Source organism: Vipera berus, assembly GCF_964194415.1.
Source record: "Vipera berus genome assembly, chromosome: 4".
NCBI lineage: Eukaryota > Metazoa > Chordata > Lepidosauria > Squamata > Viperidae > Vipera > Vipera berus.
The window spans coordinates 13,804,531-13,831,503 of NC_138206.1; the positions used below are offsets into that span (position 1 = coordinate 13,804,531).

Consider the following 26,973-nt stretch of genomic DNA (forward strand, 5'->3'; position numbering starts at 1 on the left):
TTCCTTACCTGGAAGCACTTGGGAATCTTTGAGCTACATGTATGCCCCAGGACATTAATTACCTTTCCTTTTGGAGTGGCTGTTGATAACCTAATTAAAATAGGATTATGCAAGTAAGGCGCTCTCTGTTGGTTGCTGCAGAGAAAAAGAGCTCTTGCTAATTATCACCGACAACTACTTCCTTGCAGCACTGCCAGCACGAAGAACTGAAGTCATACTTTTGTTTACAGCTCTCTCTGTTCCCCTTTTAATTGCAGAGGCTCAGTTGCTCAAACATTAGAGCTGGCAATCTTCGTTAACGTTGTTATATTAGAAAGTGTGCAACTTTTTTTCAGGCCAAGAGCTGAAAAGTGACCAAGAGTAGGAGGGCAAAAGCTGATTTAAGAGAAAAATGTAGTGTGTGGAATTACATTAAACTGGTGGAATTGCCGAATAAACTCTTCCAGTGTTTAATACTTTGTTCATCCTGTAAAAGTTGGATGGTTTTTAATCATTTTTCTACTGGTCCTTGTGAAATAAGTGAGACGGAGAAAAATGTGCTTTATCCTTGTTGTTGTTAGCTGCGAAGTCATGTCCGACCCATCACGACCCCATGGACAATGTTCCTCCAGGCCTTCCTGTCCTCTACCATCTTCTGGAGTCCGTTTAAGCTCACGTCACCTACTGCTTCAGTGACTCCATCCAGCCACCTCGTTCTCTGTCGTCCCCTTCTTCTCTTGCCCTCAATCTTTCCCAGCATCAGGCTCTTCTCCAGGCCAGTGTTTTTTTACTCAAAACTTGGCAACTCTTTAAGATGAGTGGATTTCAACTCTCAGAATTCCCCAGCCACTACCTTTGATACTGAAGATAGCTGAACTGTCATTGACTTTTAATTTTTGCACCCTTTAAGTCCCTCATCTCCCCCTGTATTCTATCCGCTTGCTAACTGATGGATCTAATTTGATTTTATCTACCAGCCATATTTTCAGCTCTGAAGAACCTGCAGGAGAAAATACGTCGGCTGGAGCTCGAAAGGATTCAAGCGGAAGAGAACGTGAAAAGCCTGACCAGGGAGACCTCAGATTATAAAAAAGTTCTAAGTGAGCAGTTGCTGGAAAAAGAACAGTCGAAGTTGCAAGTGTTCAAGAAAAATGATGGTATACAGATATATCTCTTCTTTGCTTGTCCTCGTTAAGAATGTTACATGTATGAGGACAGATATTAAAGGAGGAAGAGGCATTTCCAGAAGCCATTTGCTGCATCTCTCCCAATTTTGGTTGCAATTGGCATGCACAACCACCCTGTTATACTGTTATTGCTAGGTTGAATGCTTTTTTTATATATAATCAGGCACTGTAGCCAAGTAGGATCCGTCCATGGGACGGGATACGAAGATGTTTTGCGTACACGTGCTGTACATAGACATCCTTTGCATAGGGGTTGAACTTGTGGCTTGCATGTACAAATGAATGGCTGCTGGATATAATTTTTATTTTATTTTTTTTTATTTTAATTCCATTTATATCCCGCCCTTCTCCGAAGACTCAGGGCGGCTTACAAGCTTAGCAGTAGCCTTCCTTCTATGTATATGCCTGCTTATTAGGGCTTTCACACACCCCCAAGCGGGATTATTACAAAGTCAGCTTAATTGCCCCCAACAATCTGGGTCCTCATTTTACCTACCTCGGAAGGATGGAAGGCTGAGTCAACCTTGAGCCTGGTGGGATGCGAACCTGCACTAATTGCAGGCAGCTGGTGTTACTTAAGGAGGCATTAGCCCACTGCTCCACCAAGGCTCTGGTGGAAAATGCCATGGCTTTCCTCAAATTTGAAATGCTGTGTGTGTGTGTGTGTGTGTGTGTGTGTGTGTTCATAAGCATCTCTGTTTGAAGAAACATTTTGAGTTAAGTTTATATTTTTAATAATACTGCATTTGTTAAGAATACTTGTAGATTGCAAGTAACTCAGTGCAATATTTGCAACCTATAGTCAAAGGATCTCTGATGATATCAGATGCAGGCAACAAATAAGAATACGAAGATGTATGGTTGGTTGGTTGGTTCTTTGGGCCATAAAGTCATGTTCACACGTATCAGGGAGGCAGAATGGGGCCTGGTTGTCACCTGACATTAATTGATCCCTGTCTTAGAAGTAGAAGGAGGGGGGAAGCAGCATTAAGAGAAGTTGTTTAAAATGTTTAAATAGTTTAAATGTTTAAATAGTTGCTTTAAGTTGGATAGAAACTTAACACTCACCCCCAAATAGGATCAGTATCCTTGATTTTGGAGCAGCCGGAGGCTTAAGGGGTATAAGGCGTAATACCTATTTTGCCTTTAAAACTTCAGAAAAAGCATTAAATGTTTTGGCCCTAAATACTTTGGGAACTGCCTTCACCAAGGAAATTCCACAGAAAGGGGCAAATTACCCTTCAGCATATCTCCTATTATGATTTTTTAGATTGACAAATATCTAAGAATCCCTGGAAAAACATTGAGAATTACTGTGGTGAAAATAACTGCAGTTCAGGAAAGCTGCAGTTAGAATGGAGTGTTCTCTGATTGTTTAGCCATCTCACCTTCTGGGACTAGAATATGTAGTCCGGTTCCAAAAAGCAGCCTACTTACCAGGATGCTCAGTTGTGTCGTGCTTGCTGGAGAACTGGCAGACTTTTCCACCAGGTTGCCATTAATCAGCCTTTGGCCAGGGCAAATATGTGATCAGCTTCCACAGCACTTTGACCTCTATCCTTCTGTTCCACACCGAGATGCATTTGTGGCTGGTCCGAGTACCTAAGGCAGTAGAAGCAAAGTAGCGTAGGTCTGCTGATATACCTGGGTACATACTTTTTTTTTTATTTTTGACACATCGTTGGGTGTTCAAGTGGGATATTTCTCCAATTTTCCCACGTGCTGGTTTCAAAGACCCAGTTCTGTACCTAAATGCAGCCACTGGGATAGTCTCGTTAAAACCCATTCATTGTTGGTTCTGGAACGTGAACCTTTGTGTCCCTTTGTTTGAAAATAGTAACTTTAAAGAGACGATTTGCAGCCACCAATCGGCCTGGTTCATGCTAGTTTTCTTTTGCTGCTCTGCCTCCAGAGTTGGCAGCACAGCTGGCAGCAGCCGAGACTCGCTGTGTACTTCTGGAGAAACAGCTGGAATACATGAAGGAAATGATAGCACAGGCAGAACTTGAAAAGACGACCGTCTTGGAGAAACAGGTACATGGGCCTTTTTAATTCTAGCGGTTGAGTTTTGTGTTTGGTCTAGTAGTGAAGGCACCAGGCTAGAAACTGGGAGAATGTGAGTTCTGGTCCTGCTCAGCATGGAAGCTGGTTGGGTGACTTTGGCCAAGTCATTCTCAGCTCAGCCCATTTCACAGGGTTGTTGCGAGGACAATAGAGGGAAGAAGGAGTATTAAGAGTATTAGCTATGTTTACCATCTTGAGTTATTTATTAAAAAAGGAATAAAATAAATAAATAAAATATCAAGGTAGTCCCGATCTATAGATCCCAGAAAAGTTGCCAGTAGCCATGGCATCTTTTTAAAAACTTCCTGGTTCACAGAAGTTGCTGTTACACGATTTGTCAAAGTCATCATTTAGCTGATTTTAAAGGGACTAGAGTGATTATTTATTTATTTATTTTATTATTTGGATTTATATACCGCCCCTCTCCGAAGGGACTCGGGGCGGTGTACAGGGCAATGAAAACACTATAAACAACACATAGTGTATAAAAATTAAAATGAAATTAAATCAAATAGCCCTAAACCATAAACACATGCTAAAATTTAAAATTTTTAAAATTTAAGATCTAAAATCCCAGTCCCTCAGTCCAGGCCGGCAAGTTCAAATAGCCAAGTCTTCAGGTCGCGGCAAAACGAGCGAAGGTCGGGAGCCATCTGGAGCTCAACAGGAAGCTGATTCCAGAGGGCAGGCACTCCCACAGAGAATGCTCTCCCCCTGGGGGCTGCCAGTCGACATTCCCTGACCGACGGCACCCTGAGGAGGCCCTCTCTGTGGGATCGCACAGGGCGATGGGAAGTTAACGCCGGCAAAAGGTGCTCCCGTAAATAACCCGGACCCATGCCATTTAGGGCTTTGTAGGTCATCACCAGCAGGGTAGAATGCCAGTGGTTATTGGTCATGATAGCTATAAACTACCTCCAGATTTAGAGAAAATTAACTCCAATGCTAGCTGTAGGGATCAGCAACTTTCATACAGCCGCTGAGTTCAGTCGACCAGCATTTCCCAATATAAACAGACATCCTGCAAATCTGTGTATTTTAATTTTCAAAATTAGCCATGACAGCCGGTAAAGGGTGGGAATTGAACCTGTAAGATTGAAAGATATTCTTGGTAATCAGGATGAAGATTGAAGGAAACTTTAAAATAAATGACAAGGGAATCTGATGTGTAGTAATATTCAGATTATCATGTAGCACTTCAGACTGCTGAAAGACTATCCTAGGATTATCTCCTTCACACAATATGTTTTCCTGCTTACAGTCTAAAACTATTAGTTTAAGAACTACTTTACTACTACTTTGGTAATGGCCAAAGATAGTCCCCAGACTAAAATGTCAGTGTTTAGCCATAGAATAAAATTTTGAAGCTGGGCTCTTGGAAACATTTTACCTATGCCCAAGAATTTTTTTAAAAATGGCTCTTTTCAGAGAAATACAACTAACAAATGTGGTTTATTTTTGTTGTGAACTTTCTCTCCTTTTATGACATCAGGTGGCAGAATGCAGTTTAACAGGGCCGGCTCTTTCTTCTCCATGACACAACGTGTTTTGTTTTCCTCTCCTTTTTTCCCCCCAGGCCACATTGGAAAAAGAGAGGAATGTTGATCACTCCCATGTGAAGTCCAAGTTGGAAAGGTTGGATCTGCTTGAGAAAGAATACACACGGATTACGTCAATGCAATCTCTTGCAGAGGTGAGACCTGGATTTGTGTTCATTGTGGATTGCAAGATCCATACTAATGTAATCCTCAACCTTTTATCAAACGTTCAGTTTTGGTAATGGAATTCTGTATATCAGCCTTCTCAAACTCGGCACCCTCAAGATGTACTGAGTAACTTAAGATTTCTCCATCTTGCAACTTCAGTGCTGAGAAATTTGAGTTTACAACTGTACAGATCATGACAGTTCTATAGGCTTTAAAACAAAGACTAAAAACTAATGCAAACTAAGAAAAACATAAAGAAAAAAAGTCCAGAGAACAGTAAAAAAATAAAAATATTTAAAGAAATAACTTTCCCCTTCATCAAGACAAGTACAAACCACGTCAGTAATTTATCTCTTTCTCTGACATTTTAACAAAATATCTTTTTTCCCCATATCTCATCTCTTATCTACAAACAAATTATTAATATAAGAACCCGGGGGATGGGGGGGAGGGGTAGAAACAGCCCCAAGGCTTGCAGGGTCCCTAAAAGGTGTGGAAAAGCAGAGCATGGGGTATCTTGGAGGTGAGGGCTTGAGAAGCCCAGGTCAGGCAGGCCTGGGCCTGTGCTAGGCCTCTCCCATCTCTGAGGCCCCCCGTTCTCCACTTAACAATCCGCATAGTTGCTTAACTACATCGGGAAGAGCAAGGATAGGGGGTTCATTAAGAGAGGCAATCACATGGTTGCCTCGCTTAATGACTGTCATGACTTGCAACCATAATGGGCAGGTTCCATTACAGTTATGTGTCAAGGACTACCCGTTCTATTTTTCTTAAAGCGGTCGGACTATGATTTGAATTGGTCACATGGCATCCCATCCAGGGCGGCATAGTAGCCGTAACGTTTTGCCTGTGATTGTCCTGCTTTAATGTTTTTAAACAGAAAAAAATGAAAGAATTGGAAGAGAAGCTCCAGGAGGAAGAACATGCTAGAAAGCTGGTGCAGGAAAAAGCTGCTGAGGTAAATCCTGTTCACCTGGGCTGTGGTCTACGAATGAGGTACTCCTTCTTTTGCTGAGGAAGTGATCATGGGGAACTGGGAAGGTTGTGCATTGCTTCAGCAACTGTCACAAAATTATCCACTTTACACAACATTTAAGTGTCTGATCTATCAGGCCAGCAGGTAGGATCAAGACCCCAGATGCTTTGTTTGGAAAACAGCAAACCCTATTGTGTTGAATGTGTTTATTTATTTAATGTGTTTATTTAATTGAACTTTTATATTGCCCATTCACACTTGTATGACTCGGGGGGGGGGGAAACGATAGCATATAAAAGATAGTTCAAACAAAGTTACAAACAGAATTAAAACAGAGTTCATAGGAACAGTCGCAAAGTTAAAGGGCAGAGAGATTTAACCATGCAATTTCTTCATAATTTGGGCCATAAAACAGTTGTCCACTAGTTACATTCGAGGTGAATCATTTGTTCTTCTAAACCAGACATGTCAAACACAAGGCCCAGGGGCCGGATCCGGCCCGCGAAGTGGTTTCATGTGGCCCACGAAGCCACCCTGGAAACAGTGAGGGAACGGCCCCCACTGCCTTGGCCCTGGCCCAGAGACCCTCCTTCTGCCAGAGACCCTCAGATCTGTCCCACTCCAGCCCAGGCCCCCATAGGCACCCTTGATGCGAACGATGTAGAGCTGGCCACGCCCACCCAGTAGGCCATATGCACTCTAGCCACGCCCACCCAGTAGGCCACGCCCACCCTGGCCACACCCACCCGGCCCCCTGAGGGCAACCGCAATGCTGATGCGGCCCTCAATGAAATTGAGTTTGACACCCCTGTTCTAAACTATAAACTACAAAAGTTGGGGGGGGGGGGAAGTAGAGTTCCTGCAGATTTTACTCCGCTAGTCATTGCCGACCAAAGGGGACGATGCTCATCTGCATTTCAAGGCCATCGAGCCAGTATCGTTTAAAGACATTTCTGCGATCATGTGGCCAGCATGACATCATGCAGTGCTGTTACCCTCCCACAGAAGTGGTACCTATGTATCTACTTGCGTTTGCATGCTTTTGAACTGCTGGGTTGGCAGAAGCTGGTGCGAAGACAAGAGCTCACCCTGTTGCGTTACACTTGAGTCTTGAACCCGGGCTGCCGGCTTTCCAGCCAACAAGCCTAATGTCTTAACCACCGACCACGCCATCCTATTAAGCTGGAAACATAGTATATATGTATTTTTTTTCAGAAGCCTTAACCAATCCAATTGCTCCCAAATTTCTGCTACCGTCTGGGAAAACCGAAACCAAATGGTAATAAAATAGAGAAATGCCAACTCTCCCATGAACTAAAAAAGCAACAGGAAAGGGGAATTTTGGGATGTGTTAACCTTTCTCTTTCCTGCAGTATACCTTCCCTCCCTCCCTCTTGCTCAGCTAAGGTCCCAAATGCCTGATCAGGAGTGAAATCACTCTGGAATTCAACTTCTATAGAATCCCACTTTTTAGGAATCCAAGTTGGACAAGCCAAGGAAGGGCTTGCTTCTGGAATGGTTTCATCACTAAGTGTCAGGTTCTGTTATTGTGATAAAATCAAATAATTCCCAGGCTTACCTTGGCAGCTTCAGACAGGATTGGAGACCAATAGAAGGTTGCTTCAGGCCCAGACCCAGCCAGCACCAGTCTTGATGCCTTCAAAACCCAAGAAGATGAAAAAAAAATCAAAGCAGTCAGACAAGGTAGGTGGAGGCTACCAGCTTGTAATCTTAGAAATAGTTGCTTGGGGTCTTAGTTAGTGAAGTCAGTAGGGTTGACTTCTTGGTCACAGTCTGGTTAGATTCATGAAATACGGTAGTACTATTACTGATTGGGCATTAATGAATTGTATATAAATGTGCTTGAGTTTAGAAGCAAAAGGGACAAGTACTGTAAGTCATGATGACTTTAGTCCCATTGCTGTTAAATCCCAAGTTTCCATCCCTGGAAAAGTACTGTTGCGAGGGGATTACCTGACACGCTTCATTCACTAGTGGTCTTTGGATCATGGACTTGGTTAACTAATGGCATGTTCCACTGATCTGATGTGAAGAAAGTCATGGGTGAAATACTGGGGCCCCGAAAGTAATGTGGAGCTTTAAAGGTCAAACCCAACGTATTCAGTGAAGTTTCAAAAGAGATACAGCCTGGCTTGTTGATAGCTCTGATAATTAAACAAAGCTTCCGTAGTAAGACCTTTTAGCAAGGAAACAATGATTGGAGCATCAGTCTTGCATTCTTGTTCTGAACTTCTGAAAGAACCTGCCCTGTAGCTGCTGGAAACTGAATTCCGAAATAGTTTGGTATCATTTAGTGAGGACATTCCTGCACTCTTTTAAGTTCTGTGACAGACATTTTACAAGTATGATTGTATGTAACCTGAACCCTTTTACTTGTCAACAAGGTGGCCAGCCTCACACTTTTGCTTAAGAGCAAATTGATTCTCAAAAGGTTTCTAGAAAGATACCACTGACGTTATCCGGCCTGTTAAGCAAACTACCATGAAGTTTCCTTAATAAGTCTTTCACTGGGTAACCAAATGCAGGGATCTGTATGGCTTAATTAATTTCTTTGGTTCAGGAATGAATTGGCCAGGAACTCCTCCTGAATTAGACTTGACAAGTCTTGTTTTATGTAATGAATTCTGACTCTTTGGGGATAGCTCCTTGTCTTACTTGGATGTCATTCTTCCAATAGATACAAACGTCGCTGTGGATTATTTTTCCCAACTCTCATTATAAGAAACATTTCTTTTAAAACAAACACTAAAAATAATAGTCCTCTTGTTTCACAAAGTTCTTCAGAAGCATAAGCACTGGCTTATTGTGCTATGTTACTGGTTTGCTCTCAAGGCTTAGGAGAATGCTGGCTGACGAATTCTGGGAGTTGGAAGTCCACAAGTCATAAAAAGGGCCAAGTTTGAAGACCCCTGCTTTGATACAAGTGCCAGAGACCTGAATGATCTCATTTAATTACCAGCTGTGTGGATTTCACTTGAGCAGAAATTGGATCTGGCATAATTCCTTCTTTTAAAAAAGCTTGTTCTCTCTTCCTTAGGCTGACTCGGGAATGGCCCACTTCCACTCCCAGCCCCACTACAGGCTACGACTGGGCGATGTGCCATTTGTTGCAGGGAAGGTAACGAAGCATTATTTTCAGAGCCTTGGACCATGTTTTGCTGTTACCGCAAACAGTGGGAAAGCGCGGCTGGTTTCATTAAATTCCCCTACTCATCCCAGAAGGATCTTTAGTAGTCCTTCTTGAAAGAGAAGATGGAATGAAATGGGTCTCTCTCTTCTGACCTTAGTTCTGAATTCAGAATTCTGCTGCTCTGCTCGTGGAGGCAAAAACCTCAGCTGTACACAAATAAAAACGAGAGATTTCAGTAGGCTTTTTGTTGTGTTGGCTGGGAAACCAGACGTTCTCCAGATGTTGCTGAGCTGTATAATTTGTGGCACTCCACATTGGCCATGCTTGTTTCCAGGCTTCTGGTTGTAGACGGAAGGCCCCAAAAGGCGTGGTGAGGAGGGTACAAAGAAGGAAGAGATAGGGAAAAAAGGAGCTTGAAGATGAGAAAGCATGGATTCATCAAACAACTGGCCTGCACTCCTCTGCAGGTTACTTGAAGGATAATCCAAACTTACCAATAAAGGAGAATACAGTCTTACCTCGGTACTCCTTGTCACTTGGTTCCAGGAGGCATGATGAGTACCAAAAGCGATGGTTTCATCATTTTGACAGAAGTCTTCAATAACAGAATAAGAGAGTTAGAAGGGACCTTGTAGATCTTTTAGTCCAGCCCCCTGCTCAAGCAGGAAACCGTATACCATTTCAGACAAATGGTTGTCCAATCTCTTCTTAAAAAACCTCCAGTGTTGGAGCACTCACAACTTATGGAGGCATCTCGTTCCACTGATTAATTGTTATCTCAGGAAATTTCTCCTTAGTCCTAGGTTGGTTCTGTCCAGTGATGGGATTCAAATATGTGAACAACCAGTTCTCTCTGTGGATGCCGCTTCCGGAAGTCCGTTCTAGGCCTGGGCAACAAAAAATTAGCTACCGGTTCTGCCAAAGTGGTGCGAACTGGCTGAATCCCACCACTGCATACCGAACAGATTTTTTTTCCCCCATAAGAAATAATAATGAGTCACAGGGCAGATGACACTGACGTCTTCTAGCTTGTGCGTTGTCTACCAAACAAATGATGAGTACTGGGACAAAATTTTCAAGTCGAAATGTGTTGAGTATCGAATTCAATGAGTTTCAAGGCAGTCGAGTACCAAGATACCCCTGTATTTGTAGCTTAGATGTATTTGTAGCTTGAAATGAAGGGACCTTGGTGCTCTTTGAGCACTGATGACGTTACTTACTTTGGGTAGCGAAACGTCTGCAAGAAAGCAAGCCCAGCTCAGAGAACACCAAGGACCCCCTAATCCAACCTTAATTAAACCTGTTTTAATGATCCTAGTTCTCTTGGCAACAATGCCATTGGGCACAAAACTGAGCACAAAGCAGAGCTGTTCCTAAAACAAACCAGGAAATATACAGTCTCACTGATTCTATTACTTGGTGGAGCAGTGGGCTAATGCCTCCTTAAGTAACACCAGCTGCCTGCAATTAGTGCAGGTTCGCATCCCACCAGGCTCAAGGTTGACTCAGCCTTCCATCCTTCCGAGGTAGGTAAAATGAGGACCCAGATTGTTGGGGGCAATTAAGCTGACTTTGTAATAATGCCGCTGGGGGTGTGTGTGAAAGCCCTAATAAGCAGGCATATACATAGAATGAAGGCTACTGCTAAGCTTGTAAGCCGCCCTGAGTCTTCGGAGAAGGGCGGGATATAAATGGAATTAAAATAAAAATTAAAAATAAATAAATGTTGTTGTCACATACTTGGAGTAAATAGATTGCTTCAAGGTAGGCAAAAGGACTTTAACATTATGTCTTAACATGTTCTTGTCCACTTTAACCTGCTGTGTGATGTTTAACTAGCTGGAATTGAGCCACGTTGCATGTTAATGGCAAAAAGGACATGATTCAGTTTTTATAGAACTCAGAAATTCCTGACCGTCTCTATTCCTTTTTTTTAAAGGATCCCAAATAGGAGACAGGGAAGGTCTTGAGCTCTGGGGATCCACTGACATTCAGGGTTGAAAATGGTGGCTTAGAATATTGAATTCTAAGGGCTGCACAGGACTTTGACATTTCAAGGGCTGCAGTCCAAACTGAGTGGGACGTCTCTTAATAATTTCTTATATATATTTTTTGCACGATTTGTTAGTAATGGCAAAATTCCATTCTCAAAAATGAGCCTCGCCTTATCTTGGTGGAAAGACAGCATCACTTCTTTTCCTTTAAAGCACTGCAGTTTTAAAGAAATTACTGTAAAAAATAGGGTCCACAAATGCGAGCCCTTCGCCCATTTCAATCAGAATAAGAGCTGGAAGGGACCTTGGAGGTCTTCTAGTCCAACCCCCTGTTCAAGCAAGAGACCCTAAACCATTTCAGACAAGTGGCTGTCCAATCTCTTCTTAAAGACCTCCAGTGATGAAGCACCCACAACTTCTGGAGGCAAGCTGTTCCACTGGTTAATTGTTCTCACTGTTAGGAAGTTTCTACTTAATTCCCGGTTGCTTTTTTCCTTCATTAGTTTCCATCCATTGTTTCTTCCTTGTAGTGCTTTGGAAAATAAGTTGACCGTCTCTTCTTTGTGGCAGCCCCATAAATACTGGAATACCACCATCATTTCACCCCCTATTCCTTTTTTTCTTTAGACTAGCCAAACCCAGTGCTTTTTTTTGTTTAAAAAAAAGTGCCAGAACTCACAGACGTCATACAACCCACCTTGCTTACCCTACAAGGTTCCATCCAAAAAAAAGTGCCGGAACTCCGTTCTGGGCGTTCTATGACAAAAAAAGCCCTGGCCAAACCCAAGTCCGTTCTTCGTATTCTTTAGTCTCTAGGCCTTTAATCATCCTAGTTGCTGTTCTTCGTGCTTTTTCCCAAAATGACTTGGGATTTTATAATGGAGTAAAATTAACATATAAGGGACGCAGTGGCTCAGTGGGTTAGGATGCTGACCTTGTCGATCAGAAGGTCGGCAGTTTGGCGGTTCGAATCCCGAGTGCTGCGTAGCAAAGTGAGCACCTGTTACTTGTCCCAGCTTCTGCCAACCTAGCAGTTTGAAAGCACGTAAAAATGCAAGTAGAAAAATAGGGACCACTCCGGTGGGAAGGTAACAGCGTTCCGTGTGCCTTTGGCGTCTAGTCATGCCAGTCACATGACCACGGAGACGTCCTTGGACAAGCGCTGGCTCTTCAGCTTTGAAACGTTGATGAGCACCGGCCCCTAGAGTCGGAAACGACTAGCACGCATGTGCGGGGGAACCTTTACCTTTAGCTTTAAAATTAACATTGTGGGTTTCTTGATACTCTCTGAGCTTGCTTGTTCTCTTGCATAAGTTTCCTTACCCAACTAGGTAGCATCATCAGTGACACTAATACATATATTTATATACAAATGCAAATAATTCTCTTCTATAGTTAACCTTGTTAAAACTTTAGCGTTTGGACCATTCAGTATATAATCTTCCTGCTCTTCATTTCTGCTGTCCATTCTTGCCTCAGTCTACCAGCCCAAGCCACTCAGTCACAGCCAACGTGCAGCATGTGCTCCACCTCATGAAGCAGCATTCAAAAGCCCTCTGCAACAACCGCGTGATCAGCGAAGCCCCGATGAGTAAGCAGATGAACAGGGGCAGGAGATCATCTACGTCTTCTCTTTCTTCCACGTCCCAAGGAGACCTTTCTGAGGTGCTTCTGACATTACAAGATGAGCTCGGGCAAATGAGTTTGTGAGTCAAAACTCTTGTGCAAATGTTCACCTTGCGATCTTCTTCTGACCATACGTGTTATTTATTAGATGGTGGTCCAGCAAGCACGTATAACCACTTCAAAAGCTCTTTGCAAATATATATGTCTTGAGTGTTTTGAGCACCTCGTCGACCCAAATATGGGCAAAGTCTTTTGCCTGTTATCAGCTGACTGATGAGAGCAAAGAAGCTTGAAATAGCTGTCTCAGTCTCCCTTTAATTCTGTCAGCAATCCAAATTTATTTAACACAAGTCAAGCAATGTGCAAGTTTTTATAGAGATACGTGAAGTTTACCCATTTGATCAAATTTACCAAATCGTTTAGGCCAGGGGTCCCCAAACCTTTTGGCACCAGAGACTGGCTACATGGAAGATCATTTTTCTATGGACCGAGTGGGGAAAAGGTTGCACGCAACCTAGGCCCCTTGGCGTGCGCGGTTTACAGTAGGGTTCACGCTCTTATGAGTATCTAACGCCTGATGATTCGAGGTGGAGCTGAGGTGGTGATGCTAGCACTGGGGAGCAGCTGCAGATATAGATGAAGCTTCACTTGCTCACTAGTTGCTCACCTTCACCTATGCAGCTTGGTCCTTACAGTACATGGACCGTTATGGCCCATGGCCCAGGGGTTGGGGACCCCTTATTTAGACAACAACTGTGCCTCCCTTCTGTTACCAGGTAAAACTTCAGCTATTACGCACCTTGTAGCCAAATTCTGTGCTGTAGGTGTAAGGCCCGATGTGAGATAATGTGGGCTCTTTATAACATTTAAAAAAAATATCAGTGAATCTGGTGGCAAAGTCAAATCAAATTGACTTTGATCTTGACATTGTAGTGCTGCTTAGAACTGTTTTTTTTATATGTTTTATTTTAATGTTGCTGGTCTTTGACTATGATCATTCATTCAATAAAGAAGTGGGTGTCAAGCCCCGTGGGCTCGACATCGCAAGGGGTGTCTGGGGAAGGCCGCGCAAACCGTCCGCCCACACAGCCCCGTTGCTGAACCCACCTGGGAGCGGCATATCCAGCAGCCGGCCGAGCACCAGACGCCACGGGCAGCCGTGCAGGATCCGCAGCCATTTCCCCGACGAGCAGCTGCTCCGGGGCCTGCAGGCTTGCCTGTGTCGGCGGGACTACCGAAAGGACCCGCAGGCATTCAGGAAGGCAGCCACCGGACCTTCTGCGTCTCCCCAGCCGCCTGTTCCTCGGTAGAGACACTGGGCGAGCTGGGATTAAGTTCGGATAACAGGCTGTTGTGGGGCCTGCAAGGGGGGGGGTGTTTGTCGAAGGGGCTATGGTGATTACACGCTGGGAGGTGGAGGGGAGCACGTTAGGAGGGCTGGGGGGGCACGACAGGAAGGTTAGGGACATACACTTACCTGATGCTCGGCAGGAAGTCATTGTGGGAGCTTGGGTGCAGGGAGATGGGAGACGGGTAGAGGGTGGGATTTATCCATGGCCAGCCGGATGCTGGTTTGCATGAGAAAGGGTGGGGCTGATTACCCACACTGTATTAAAGACGCGTTGGGGCGGCTAGCTCCCAACACTGACTTTGTAGATACCTGGAGTTTTCGTGAGTAAAGACAACCTCGTTGTCGACCGTACCACGTTTTGTCGTCTGGCTCTTTTAGCGCAGATGGCCATGACAGTAGGTTTTTTCTCTAGTTGTTTGTTTTTTTTAAAAAAAAAACTTCCTGTCTACCATAGGGTTCTAGTGTTTCCTGGAGATTGTCCAAATACTAACCTGACCCTGTAAACTTTTGAGTTCAGCCAAGGTGGGCCAGGTTCTGTCATCGAATTTTAAAGGGACTTCCTTCCAAGTATAAATATTTGGTAGTTACATATGTTAAATCTCTGCTTTGAACAATGTTACAAACTTTATCTGATTTAATTCCGAGTAGGCAATGATTTAAAATAACTTTTTTTTTGGCTCGGTGGCTGAGCTTTGTCCTTGCATTCTGTCTGGCAGCTGCCAGCGACATGGTTGATGATGTCATAAGATTACTGTGGAATTGGCATAGCATCTCAGGGATGGTTTGGTTTCCTTGTTTTAAAATCAGAGTAGGCACATTAGTAGTTCTGGAGTGAGAAACTGACGCCACATTTCCCTTTATGCTAGCCTCCGTGGACTTTTTTTTTGGAGGTTTCAGTGTTGGGAAATACTACAAGGTGATGTTGAATTAGGTGGAAAAAGAAGCAGTAATTATTTGCTAATCTCTTACAAAATGCTGGACTCTTCTGACATTGGAGTGCTCCAAAACAATAGTAGGGATTGCTGTTTGGGGGAAAAAATGTATTGTTTCTATTAGCAAAGTTGTTCTGAAATAATATGTATGAAAGAAATCCATTATCAGCTATTTTTTTTAACCTTGCTTTATTTGTTTCTGTTTTGCATACAAGCCAACACCAGCATTTGGCCAAACTCATCCATGAAGCTACAACGATTGCCTTAAGGAGAGACTTGGAGAAGGATTTGGAAGTGCTTGTGAAAAGGATGGAAGCCAAGGCTGAACAAATCAATAAAATCCAGAGGCATCGGGCACGGGTGAGTTATCCTGATGACTACTTTCAGTCCCCTGTGAAATCATTGGAGAGTCAATTTGGTGTAGGGATTATGCTAGGAACTGAAAGACTGGGAGTTCTAGTCCTGCCTTAGGCATGAAGCCAGCTGGGTGACCTTGGGTCAATCACCAGGTGATTGTGAGTTCTAGTCGGGCCTTAGGCATGAAGCCAGCTGGGTGACCTTGGGCCAATCACCAGGTGACTGGGAGTTCTAGTATGGCCTTAGGCATGAAGCCAGCTGGGTGACCTTGGGTCAATCACCAGGTGACTGTGAGTTCTAGTCCTGTTTTAGGCATGAAGCCAGCTGGGTGACCTGGGGCCTGTCTCACTCTCTCAGCCTTAGGAAGAAGGAGGCAGTGGCAAATGACTTCCTAAATTTTGCCAAGAGAACTGCAGGGACTAATCCAGGCAGTTGCTAGAAGTCAAGACTTATTTGAAAGCACCCTCCCCAACCACAGACAACAACAACAATGAAATCATTGCCCAGAATATCTTTATTATAAATATTAAGCAGAGAAGCGTACAGTTTCATAACATACAGTAAATTACAGAGCCCAGTTGGACTTGTGTAACAATTTCTAATTAAGTTAGGGAAAAAAGTAAGATGAAATAGAAATTAAAAAATAAAATAAAATGAAAGTGGTAAAAGAACACATATTTAAGGCTAATCATCGCATTATAAAATTGCCTTGTAAAGGCGTAAAAGAAAACATAGTTATAAAATAGGGTAGTGTAAAATGATATAAAAATTTAGATAAGAGTTGCCAAATGACATTGTTAATTGTACCATCTGGTCAAGTTGAATAATAATTCCCCCGGTTTCACTATCTGATTTATGTTGTTATAAGCTCTGAAGCAGAATTTGTAGCTTTAAAAAGGGCATCATCATTACAGCCTGTCTAGAGAAATGAGATATAAGTCAGGCTAAAGATAACATGTTAAAATATACCACAGTAAATGACCTATATCTTAGGCTATTTTGCAGCAATAAGATGATTGAGGTCAGTGTTTCTCAACCATGGCATGTGGACTTCAACTGCCAGTTGAAGTCCACATGCCATGGTTGAGAAACACTGGCCTAGATCATCTTATTGCTGCAAAATGATTCAGATATTTGGCTTTACCTCTTCTGAAAGCAAGGGAAGCTCCGAATAATTAGGTCTCTGCAAATCAATGGCCATTATTTGCTGCTCATCACCTTCTTCAGCTTTGGTAAAACCCAAAGAATGGAAGGCTCTGCAACCTTCTGGAATCCCGAATCTGGGTATCCACCGATTGCAAAATGCAGAGGACCTGCTTGTGGTAGGGATTGAAAAAACAGAGGACTCCATGAAGGCTGAGTTGCACGTATGAAGCTGTAGACGACGATTCAGTGGCCTCTGTTAGGGGCACGGTTCTTTTAGCTGGACATCCTTTCCGGCTGCTTCTAGATCTATTGGACTGGAGGATGACGGAGGTTATTCTGAACAGTTGGAGGACACTGTCCAAAAAAGTTGTTCAATTGTCTTCAGCAGCTTCTCTGCAAAGACGCAAGCATCTCAGGACATAACCCTAACCCACGGGTAGGCAACCTTGGCTCTTTTATGACTCATAGACTTCAACTCCCAGGATTCCTGAGTCAACTATGCTGACTCAGGAATTCTGGGAGTTGAAGTCCATGAGTCATAAAAGAGCCAAGGTTGCCTAAGGTAAAGGTAAAGGTTCCCCCGCACATACATGCTAGTCGTTTCTGACTCTAGGGGCCGGTGCTCATCTCCGTTTCAAAGCCAAAGAGCCAGCGCTTGTCTCCGTGGTCATGTGGCCGGCATGACTGGACGCCAAAGGTGCACGGAACACTGTTACCTTCCCACTGTAGTGGTCCCTATTTTTCTACTTGCATTTTTACGTGCTTTCGAACTGCTAGGTTGGCAGAAGCTGGGACGAGTAACAGGCGCTCACTCTGTTACGCGGCACTCGGGATTCGACCCGCCAAACTGCCGACCTTCTGATCGACAAGCTCAGCGTCCTAACCCACTGAGCCACCGCATCCCTACCCCTGCCCTAACCCCACACCAAACTGAGAAATTGCTAAAGATATCTACAGGGTGAGCCTTGGAATATTTTCCCTTAAAAGCAGAGACCGCCTGGCATTGCCATTTCTTCCAGCCCTGTTGTTTAATTTGCTCATGAACCATGTGATACATTCCTTAGCTTGACCTTGTTTCTCCCATTCCTTCCCCCCCCTCCCTTTATCACGTTAAACCTACTTTTATCATTGGTTTTAAGGTTCAGGAAGCTTGGATTGGTTGGCATTGGGAAATATTGTTACGAGAGTAATTTTAAAGCTGCAGGATTAGTACTGCCATGTTTTCCCCAACTTCCCTTTTTAATTATTTTTCTCAAGCAGAGGAGAAGCTGTTCGTTCTTTCTGTCAGTGCTTATCTTTTACTGTCCACGTAGATAGCCTTGCAGCTACACAATATTTCTGCTCCTTTTTGGTGTGGCTACAGACATTATAAAAAATGAATAGTAGTTGACAATGGGTAGTTGTCGACTTATGACAGGTTGCTTAGCAACCGTTTGAAGTTATGACAGGCCTCCCTAGGGCTGCTTTACAATCCAAAGTCAAAATTCTGACAACCGGGCCCTCCCATGGTGACATTTGGCCTGCATTTAGGGCTGTTTGCAGTATTACGCAGTCACATGAGCACGATTTACAATGGAGTTTTTTTTGTCAGAAACCAGCTTTTACTTCCACGGTGATTCATTTAAATGACAACCAGAAAAAAAAAGCTTATAAAATCGGGCAAGGTCATGTGGTGACCTGATTAATGACCAGTGTTACTTACAACCATAATTCTGGGCTCAGTTATGATCGTAAGTTGAGGATACCTGTAGAAATGGAGAGAAGAGAGAAGCTATGGATAAATTGCAGGATTAATTGCTGGGCAAAGCAGCTTCTGAGATGCTGGATCAACAGCCATCAGCTTAACCACAATCAAAACACTGTTGCACCCGTGTAAGAAATGTATTGTGTTTTAAACAAGAGGTTAGTACGCTGCATTTATTAACGGGTGCCCACCAAGCTACATTGGCATTGGAGGAAGTAGGCTTGCCTCTGAAACAGTGTAGTGTGCCCAAAAAGATTGTGCAGTATATATGTTTGCTTCTTGTGGAGACTTGCGTACCTTTAAGTATAATTAAAGACCTGAACATTATAGGAATGTTAATTAAAGATCTGAACATTATAGAACGTTCTGTGTGAGGAGTGAGAGAAAAAAAAAGTTAAGTGATTTGTGACTGGCTGAAAATAGAAAGAGACAGAGACCATTTGTAATAATGAGTGTGCAAGTGAACAAGAACAGACCTCTAAAAAAATTGATTAAAGAAATTACTGGAGTGTGGCACTTTGGGAATGAGGGCTCACAGTGGACGTTAAAACAAGTTAAGTTTTAAATGCCCGATTCTTATTGCTTTTTATGCGGGTACGTAGCTGGAGAAGCTCAAGGTCAGCAAGAACAAGCAGCACTGCGCTCGGGATTCCGGTAAAGTGGACGAAGACAGGAAGGCGAACCAGGCCGGTCTGAAGAGAAAGCCCAGCGGGCAGGGTAAGAAGAGCCTTCAGCTTCTGAGAGACATGCAAAGTATACAGTCCTCCCTTCAGAAGGATGACATCAGTTGGGACTGCTGACCTGTCTTCCCCGTGTGGCGGTGGCCCAACCAGCTACCATGCTGGATGAAAGACAATACCAGAGTGGCACCTTCTAAACAAAGGCTTCTCCTATTCTACCTGTGTGCCTGATCGTGTTACCATCGTGAGGGGAGCTGGGGATGGGGAGAGAGAGAGAGAGAGAGAAAAAAAAGCCTCCCTTTATTATTTCATTGCTAAACGCTCACATGGGTACCAGTGACGGTTATTTTGCTACAAAACGTAATCCTCGCCCTACGTTTCTGCTTCTGACAATTAATTGTACTCCTTGCTTGGGACAGCTTCCTTCTGTGAGTGGAGAAATTAGGGTGTTTTTTTTTTTAAAAAAAATCATTCGGAGAGTTGAAGGTCAACAGGGAAAAGCCTCAGAATTAAATTTGTTTTGCAGAATTTTTTTTTGGACTTTATAAACACGCAGGGACTTTGAAATGGAGCAATGGTATGAAGCCCCTGTGTCACTTTTGACTCTTTCAAGGTCTCATAAGCAGCTTTTTCTTTAAAAAGAATCAGCTCTTCCTTCTCAGCGTGGCGAACTCATGCTTTGATGTTTGAGCAAGACGCTCCTGTTTTGAAATACAGAAATTATGCACAGAGGTGAGAAGATTTTCTTTGGCATTCAATTAAACACCATTAAAAAAAACAAAAACAAAAATTTTATATCCATTTTAGCCACGGAATTGAAGTGATGTGGTTTCGGAATGAAACTGAATTGCCAAGTTAATTTTATCTCATTTCTACTGTTTTGCTGAAAAGCAGGAGGCTAATATACGTATTTTTCCCTCCCAAATAAATGGTGCCTTCGATCATGCTGTTTAATACTGGCAGGCAGCTTTTTAAAAACTAATATTCCCTAGACTAGAAGATCTGGTGGTGGTTCTGGTACTAGGCAATTTTAATGTACATGCAACAATATTATTTATTATATTAATAATGTAAAGGCTTTCCGAAGATTGGACTGTAGTAGTTAACTCAAAATGGCTTGTGCTTTTTGAGATCGTATTGGACTGCAATAAAGGCAAATGGAATAAATTAGTCGCGAAAGCCAGTTGGCTCTTTGATCTCCCACTTTCCATGAACTGCTGGACTCCAGGAACTGATCTGTGTAATCCACACACAAAGCAGGTGTAGCATCATTAGTTGACATCTTGCCTTGGTGACAGATGGCCCATTGCTGGCTGAAATGAGAATGGACACCTGGCAAACTAGCTGGTGGGCACTGCCTCTTTCCCTCCCCTGCTGAAGCAGAAGAAGGAGCAGGCCTACTCACGCCAGTCTTAATCCCTCGCTTTCTTTTTTTTTGCAAATAGAGACCAAATAGAAGGAACTACTAGAACAATCCTTTGCCGGGCTCGGAAGCAAAATATAATTAATATAAGGGGTCAAGATTGAAAACTGGCAAACCGGGAGGTGGGCGGTGACTTTTGGGTTGATATCCTGATTCTGCTTTAGGCTGCAATAAAAGGTGAAGTATAAAAGAGGCTGGGGTTAGATCTGGGGCTGCTTTAAAGCGGATTGGAAGAAACGGCAACTCAGCCTCTGTGGGCTTCCATGCAAGAGAAAAGCGAGAAGGAAAGAGCAAGAGCAGTTAGACTTACATACCGCTCTGTGATCCTTTACGGCGCCCTCTGAGCAGCTTACCAAGTCACCGGATTGCCCCCAACAATTTGGGTCCTCACTTTACCGACCACGGAAGGATGGAAGGCTAAGTCAACCTTGAGCCGGTCAGGATCGAACTCCTAGCTGTGGGCAGAGTTAGCCTGCAATACAGGCAGTTCTTGACTTGCGACCTCGAGACTGAGCCCAAAATTTCTGTTGTTAAGTGAGTCATTGGTTAAGTGGGTGTTGCCCCATCTTACGACCTTTCTTGCCACAGTTGTTAAGTGAATGGCTTGCAGGCGTTAAGTCAGTTAACGTGTTTATTACGTGACTCTGGCTTCCCCCCATTGACTTTGCTTGTTAGAAAGTTATGAAAGGTGATCACAGGACCCCAGGGACACTGCAGCCGTCATAAATATGAGTCAGTTGCCAAGCGCCTGAATTTTGATCACGTGATGCCGCAACAGTAGCGAGTCTGGAAAATGATCATATGTCAGATTCACGGTAATTCATTTAACAACTGGCAGGAAAGGCCATAAAATGGAGCAAAACTCACTTAACTGTCTCACTCAGCAACAGAAGTGTTGGGACTCAATTATGGCTGTAAGTCGAGGACTACTTGTACGGCACTCTAACCACTGCGCCACCATGCTTCTGCTTTTAAGAATCACGTCAGTGGCTGAGCTCCCTGAAGTAGCTGCAGTCTATCTTCTTTCCACGTTTCATAGAGTTAAAAGAAAAGATTGAGCTGTTTTAAGGAGTGGGGAGTGTTTGAGGCGTGGAGCACTGTTCCACATCATTTTCAAAACTTGCACAGCCCTAGTCCAAATACATACCTAAGTACATACATATAAATTATTTGAAAGAAGGAATCGGGTTAACAATGGAGACACATAACAATTTTTTGATTGTAGTGGCCTGAAAGGCAGCAGTTTGGAAAAGGAACACTTGTGTGTCAGGGAGATCGTGTGAGAGCAGAGTACTCACATTAATAACACACTTTTAGGTTTCTTTTCCAAGTATGCAAACGGGATCATAAAAAATGATTGTTCTGCCTCTAATCCGTGAGTCGAGTACCTCCTGGCCATACAGATGTGTCACTGGTACAGTTATTCTTCCTGCTTTAGATGTCTTGGACTACAAATCCCATTCCCCATCAGTCATGCTAAGGTGAGGATTGTAGTTGGTTTTAGACCACCTGAAATTGGGGAAGCTTTTTATGCTAGCTGACTGCTCCCCTTGGCATACTTTGAATAAGATGCTGAAGCATTGCCATACATCCTCAGTTGCAAAGCAAGCCTGTTGGCCAATTATTGCAAAGCTATTTTGCAAGACTGTGAATCTGACATGGTTTTGTTTTAAATCTGCCTGCTGAAAAATACAATGCACTCTTAATAAACTGGACCTCACTAGGTCTGCCTCACTTATCTAACCGCTTCGTAGCTCCCTTTATAAATGGGCTGCAAGTTGTTAGGTAACAGATGCCCACAGTCTCAACCAGAAGGGCAACTTCTACCTAACTTGTCCAAGAGCCATTTTGCATTCCTCTTCAGAAAGAGAACAGCTTGTTTTCCAAGGTAAAGGTTCCGCCACACATGCGTGCTAGTCGTTTCCAACTCTAGGGGCCGGTGCTCATCTCCGTTTGAAAGCCGAAGAGCCAGCCCTTGTCTGAGGACGTCTCCGTGGTCATGTGGCCGGCATGACTAGACGCCAAAGGCACACGGAACGCTGTTACCTTCCCACCGGAGTGGTCCCTATTTTTCTACTTGCATTTTTACGTGCTTTTGAACTGCTAGGTTGGCAGAAGCTGGGACGAGTAACAGGCACTCGGGATTCGACCCGCCAAACTGCCGACCTTCTGATCGACAAGCTCAGCGTCCAAACCCACTGAGCCACCACGTCCCTTTTTTCATACTATACTAGTTTCCTTATGTAGAGGATTCTTTTTATGCAATGTGGAATAAGTGGTTTAAAATGGCATCGGAATGTATTTAAGGGACAGTCTTCTGCATAATATACGATGGCACTTATTTTTCACGTTAACTAACCCTTGATCATTAAGAAAGAATTCTGATTGTTCTAAAAGCACGCCAAATTAAAGACACCTATTACACTTTCGTTAGGGACTGCTTTCTGCAAGTCGGGCATCCATTTGCCTTCATTTCTGCAGCTGAGCTGTAAAAGGTTACTCCCTCACCAACATCTGAAAGTCCCCAGGCCAGGAAGCCTGCTCACAAGCCTGGATAGCTGGCAGAAGAGTCTTGTGCTAGATGTCTATGGAGATTCTCTGTCATCCAGGTCATGGTTGTCCCATAGCTGCTTTTTCAAAGGCAACTGGACTCTCCCCCCCCCCCGGTTTCTCACCTAAGAAGCTTCTTCAGTCTGAACCAGCCTGTTGGTTTTGGGGCACTACAAGTCGGGCTGTGTCTCTCACTGAACTAATCAACCTAGTTGGGCAGGAGGGCATTTTTGTTCAAATGCCAGAGGTCCTAGCGCGAAAAACAAGTGACTGCTGCTGTTGCCCAGTCATTAATGGAAGTATCGTACTGCTTCTTAAATTAAGCCCGTTTGTAGGGGGGGGGGCTCCCACAGAACTCCCAAAGTACCGCCTCTCTTGATGAGAAGAGTGCTAGGCGTCTATCAATGGGTCATTGATTAAGAGTTCAGACTAGGGGTCTTCAAACTTGGCCCTTTTCTGACTTGTGGACTTCAGCTCCCAGAATTCCTCAGCCAGGCACGTGTGCCTGGCTGAGGAATTCTGGGATTTGAAGTCCACAAGTCAGAAAAGGGCCAAGTTTGAAGACCTCCGGTTTAGACATATAGTTATGGATGATGGGTTTTTGAGTTCTATGGAAATCTGCTCTTAAACATTCAGTACTGTTTTGTTGCAAACAGGTGAAATAGAGTATGCCATCGAGCAAGTAAGTGGGATTTTACTCTTCAATTTATAACATCTCTTTCCTCAAGGCAGTGCATGACTAATAATCATGTTTAAGACAAATATAGGAAAGCTATCACCAAGTTAATGCGGTTAAGGGGTTGTAGAGAAGGCTTGGCTTTACCTTGGTGGGAATGCTGGAACAGATTGTATGTCATCAACTGCTCTTGTGAGGATTCCGACTGAATTTCCTGGAATATTAGACATATTTGTCCTTATAGAAGCAGTGCTCCCCAGCCAAAGCCTACGGATCCACAGGCCCGTTCTGTTGCACGGCCACTAGAAACAGCTCAGTACTGTCCCACCCCGTCATGACTTCACACACACACACGAAAAAAAAACTACGCGCTTTGACAAAAAGGAGGAGTTATATTGTACTTTGTAAGTTTGGCACATCCTTGTAATTGCCTGCTAGGTCCTGCATCTCAAAAAGGAGCTGCTGTTTAAAGTCCAATTTAATATACAAAGTAGCTGGAAAACATACAAGATGCTCGAGCTACACACCTATTAAATCCTGGCTGTTGACAATGCTGGATGAGACTGCTGGGAGTTGTAGCACAGACACCATACTTGAACTTAGCCAACACCCCACCCCCCTCGAAACAATAAGAGGTTGTATGAATGCAACTTGAAAAGTAAGTCAGAGGCAAGGATGGTGGTGTGGGAACTATAAATCAATCTTGCCTTGCGTGGCACCCGCCGTGTGTAGTAAGATTATAATTGCCAGCGTTCCCTTTTGGGAATTTTGGGGCTGCTTAAACCCCTCTCTCCATCTTCTGAAATTTAGCCTATTACCCATAGCCCTTGACTTACGACCATTTGTTTAGTAACTATTAAAAGTTACAACAGCACTGAGAAAAGTGAACGTACAACCAGTCTTTACACTTACAAGCGTTGCACGCATCCCCCAATCACGGGATCAGAATTCAGGCACCTGAGACCCCGGTGTCCTGGGTCCATGTGATCACCCTTTATGGGCTTCTGACAAGCAAATCCAATGGAGGAAGCCGGATTTGTTTAACGTAATGATTCACTTAATAACTGCAGTGATTTGCTTAACAACCATGGGGAAAAAAAGGTTGCAAAATTGGGCACGAGACACTTAGCTGCCTTGCTTAGCAATGGAAATTCTGCTCCTGATTGTAGTCGTAAGGCAAGGACTACCTTATGGATCAGGGGTATCAAACTGCTGGCCCACGGGCCTGTTGCATCATACGGGGGCCGCGCCCACCCCAGCTCTGGCAATGCAAAAAATCGCGATGCATCGTGACAGGTCATGTGACGCAGCAAGTTTGACACCCGTGTTACAGATAAAAGAAGAACTGCCTTTACCAGAGAAAATAACAGGCTCATCCAGGAAAGCATTGTTTCCTTCTCTGATCGGCGGTGGCCTTGAAGACTTATCATTTGGAAACTTACCTGGATCAAAGAATTTTTAAAATGCAAAACATTTCAATCTATTCCATCTATTGGTGTATTCATACAATATGCTAAATCAGTGGTTCTCACCTGTGGTATGCAGACCCGGTGTGTGTGTGTGTGTGTGTGTGTGTGTGAGATGTCATCGCAGGGGATCCACGAAAGCTTAAAAGAAATGTTAGGATTTAAATCTTAAGCCTTGGTGGTCCGTGGCCATGCTTCGTGGCCACAAAACGTATTTGAACAGGGTCCGTGGTGAAGAAAATGTTGAGAATCACTGTATTAAATCATATACCGTGATTTACAAAGCTAAGTAGCCAAATCAAAAGCGATCAAACGATATCATTTTTACTGGGGTCCTTTGGGCAGCACTGCGTGAACGAGATTATCATTTGATTTGTTTACCATGGTGTATGGTTTAACTCCTGATCCACAAATCACAGCACCCAGAGATAAAATAAGATACATTTGGCCTATTCCCATAGATCAGGGGTAGGCAATCTCTGCTCTTTTATGACTCGTGGACTTCAACTCCCAGAATTCCTGAGCCAGCCATGCTGAGGGAAAAGGGAGAGGTTTCCAAGCTGAGCCATGCTGGCTCAGGAATTCTGGGAGTTGAAGTCCACGAGTCATAAAAGAGCCGAGGTTGCCTACCCCTGCCATAGATACTTCTAAGTTACCTTTCCCCAGCCTAGGTGTTGGCTAAATGTATGGCTTCAATTTCCAGCATCTTCAACATTTTCAGTGACCTTTCATCTCAACTGAAATCCTGCAGCTGTTGAATCTAATGAGATCTGGAGGGCCTCAAGGTTTTCCTCTTTACACCAACGCCACTAGAAACATACATATATCCCTGTATAAAGCAATTAACCTCAGAGGTTTTGAATTCTTGTTTTTTTTTCCTTTTAGAGGCCATATTTCTGTAAGAATCGAGGCACCACAAAAAAAGTCTGTGACTGATAAGTGTTAGAAAGCCAAGAATGCATAATTTTCTTGTGCACAATTGCAATTTCTGAATGTTCTTCTTCCGTAGCATGCAAACTCATTGTGATGATTTGCATTCTACTTGCAAATCCCTTTGTGTTTTGGTGGAGCAGTTTGTAAGTGGGCAAGGTAAAATGGGAGATCAGCAAAGCCCGCCATATACATCGGGAATCCCTGTGAAGATCTTTGCATTCAGGTGGCTGAGGTTTGAAATAAGTATGACCCTGTTTAAGTGCATCTTTCCACAGCAAAAGCCAATGCTAAACACTTTGAACTCATTAATAAACGTCCTATAATTGTGTCTTGAGATGCCATGCAGTTAGTTTCCTCTTAATTAGCCCACAAGAAAATTAATTATATAAGAGGTTCTTTTTTTTAAAAAAAACACGATTCCGGCTCTTGTAGTGTTGTTACAGCTGCAATAAAATACCCTGGAGAAGTAGAACGTAATAAATACAGTGTCTAGTTTCAGGACAGCCCTTTCTAACCACGTCAGCTTATTTCTTAGAAAAAGGGGTCACCACCACAGAGTCCTGCTCCAGCTTTTCCTCAATCCGTTGGTTTTCTGGCTGCGTTGGGCTACAGCTCCCATCAAGACCAGCCAGGGGACGCGTCAAGAGATTGGGGAAAGAGCATCAGGTTTGGGAAGACGGGTGTGCACGATGTCATACAATCGTCTGGACCGGTGTAACACACTGCGCAGGGGAACTGGCCCTCTCAGAGGAGGAAGTGGAGCGATTGGTGATTTCTCGCTGAAGCTCGTCCACTTTTTTCTGAAGTTCTGCTCGTTTTGCTAGCAGTTCTTTGTAGCGATTGTGGACCGGTTCCTAACGGCAAAACAAAACACACCTTGCTCAACTTTGGGACAGAAAATTATAATAACCTAGTTGTTGTTTTTTTAAATGACCTAGCAGAGTTCCACAACCTGTTTCAATACCCAAATTCTCTTCTGGACAAGCAATAAAGGTGGTCCTCGACTTACAATCATTTGTTTAGCGATTGAAG

General features: G+C 43.6%; 2 protein-coding genes across 4 annotated transcripts in view; one reads left to right on the top strand and one right to left on the bottom strand.

Moving 5' to 3' along the window:
• The window catches only part of CEP57 (centrosomal protein 57), a 34,222-nt gene extending 14,146 nt beyond the window's left edge, over positions 1-20,076 (top strand). For 2 of the 3 annotated variants that reach the window (XM_081326869.1, XM_081326870.1), the window contains exons 3-11: positions 957-1,136; positions 3,079-3,200; positions 4,807-4,923; positions 5,817-5,894; positions 7,500-7,616; positions 8,971-9,051; positions 12,537-12,763; positions 15,182-15,326; positions 18,816-20,076. In XM_081326869.1, coding sequence (XP_081182995.1) covers positions 957-1,136; positions 3,079-3,200; positions 4,807-4,923; positions 5,817-5,894; positions 7,500-7,616; positions 8,971-9,051; positions 12,537-12,763; positions 15,182-15,326; positions 18,816-19,013 — 1,265 coding nt within the window. In that variant the 3' untranslated portion in view covers positions 19,014-20,076. The remainder of the gene's footprint in view (positions 1-956; positions 1,137-3,078; positions 3,201-4,806; positions 4,924-5,816; positions 5,895-7,499; positions 7,617-8,970; positions 9,052-12,536; positions 12,764-15,181; positions 15,327-18,815) is intronic. The other variant, XR_014026320.1, reaches the window with a different exon arrangement.
• A 6,220-nt stretch (positions 20,077-26,296) lies between these two features.
• The window catches only part of MTMR2 (myotubularin related protein 2), a gene marked incomplete at its 5' end in the record, with an annotated part of 43,505 nt that continues 42,828 nt past the window's right edge, over positions 26,297-26,973 (bottom strand). Inside the window, one exon of the mRNA XM_081328073.1 lies at positions 26,297-26,795. Coding sequence (XP_081184199.1) covers positions 26,634-26,795 — 162 coding nt within the window. The 3' untranslated portion in view covers positions 26,297-26,633. The remainder of the gene's footprint in view (positions 26,796-26,973) is intronic.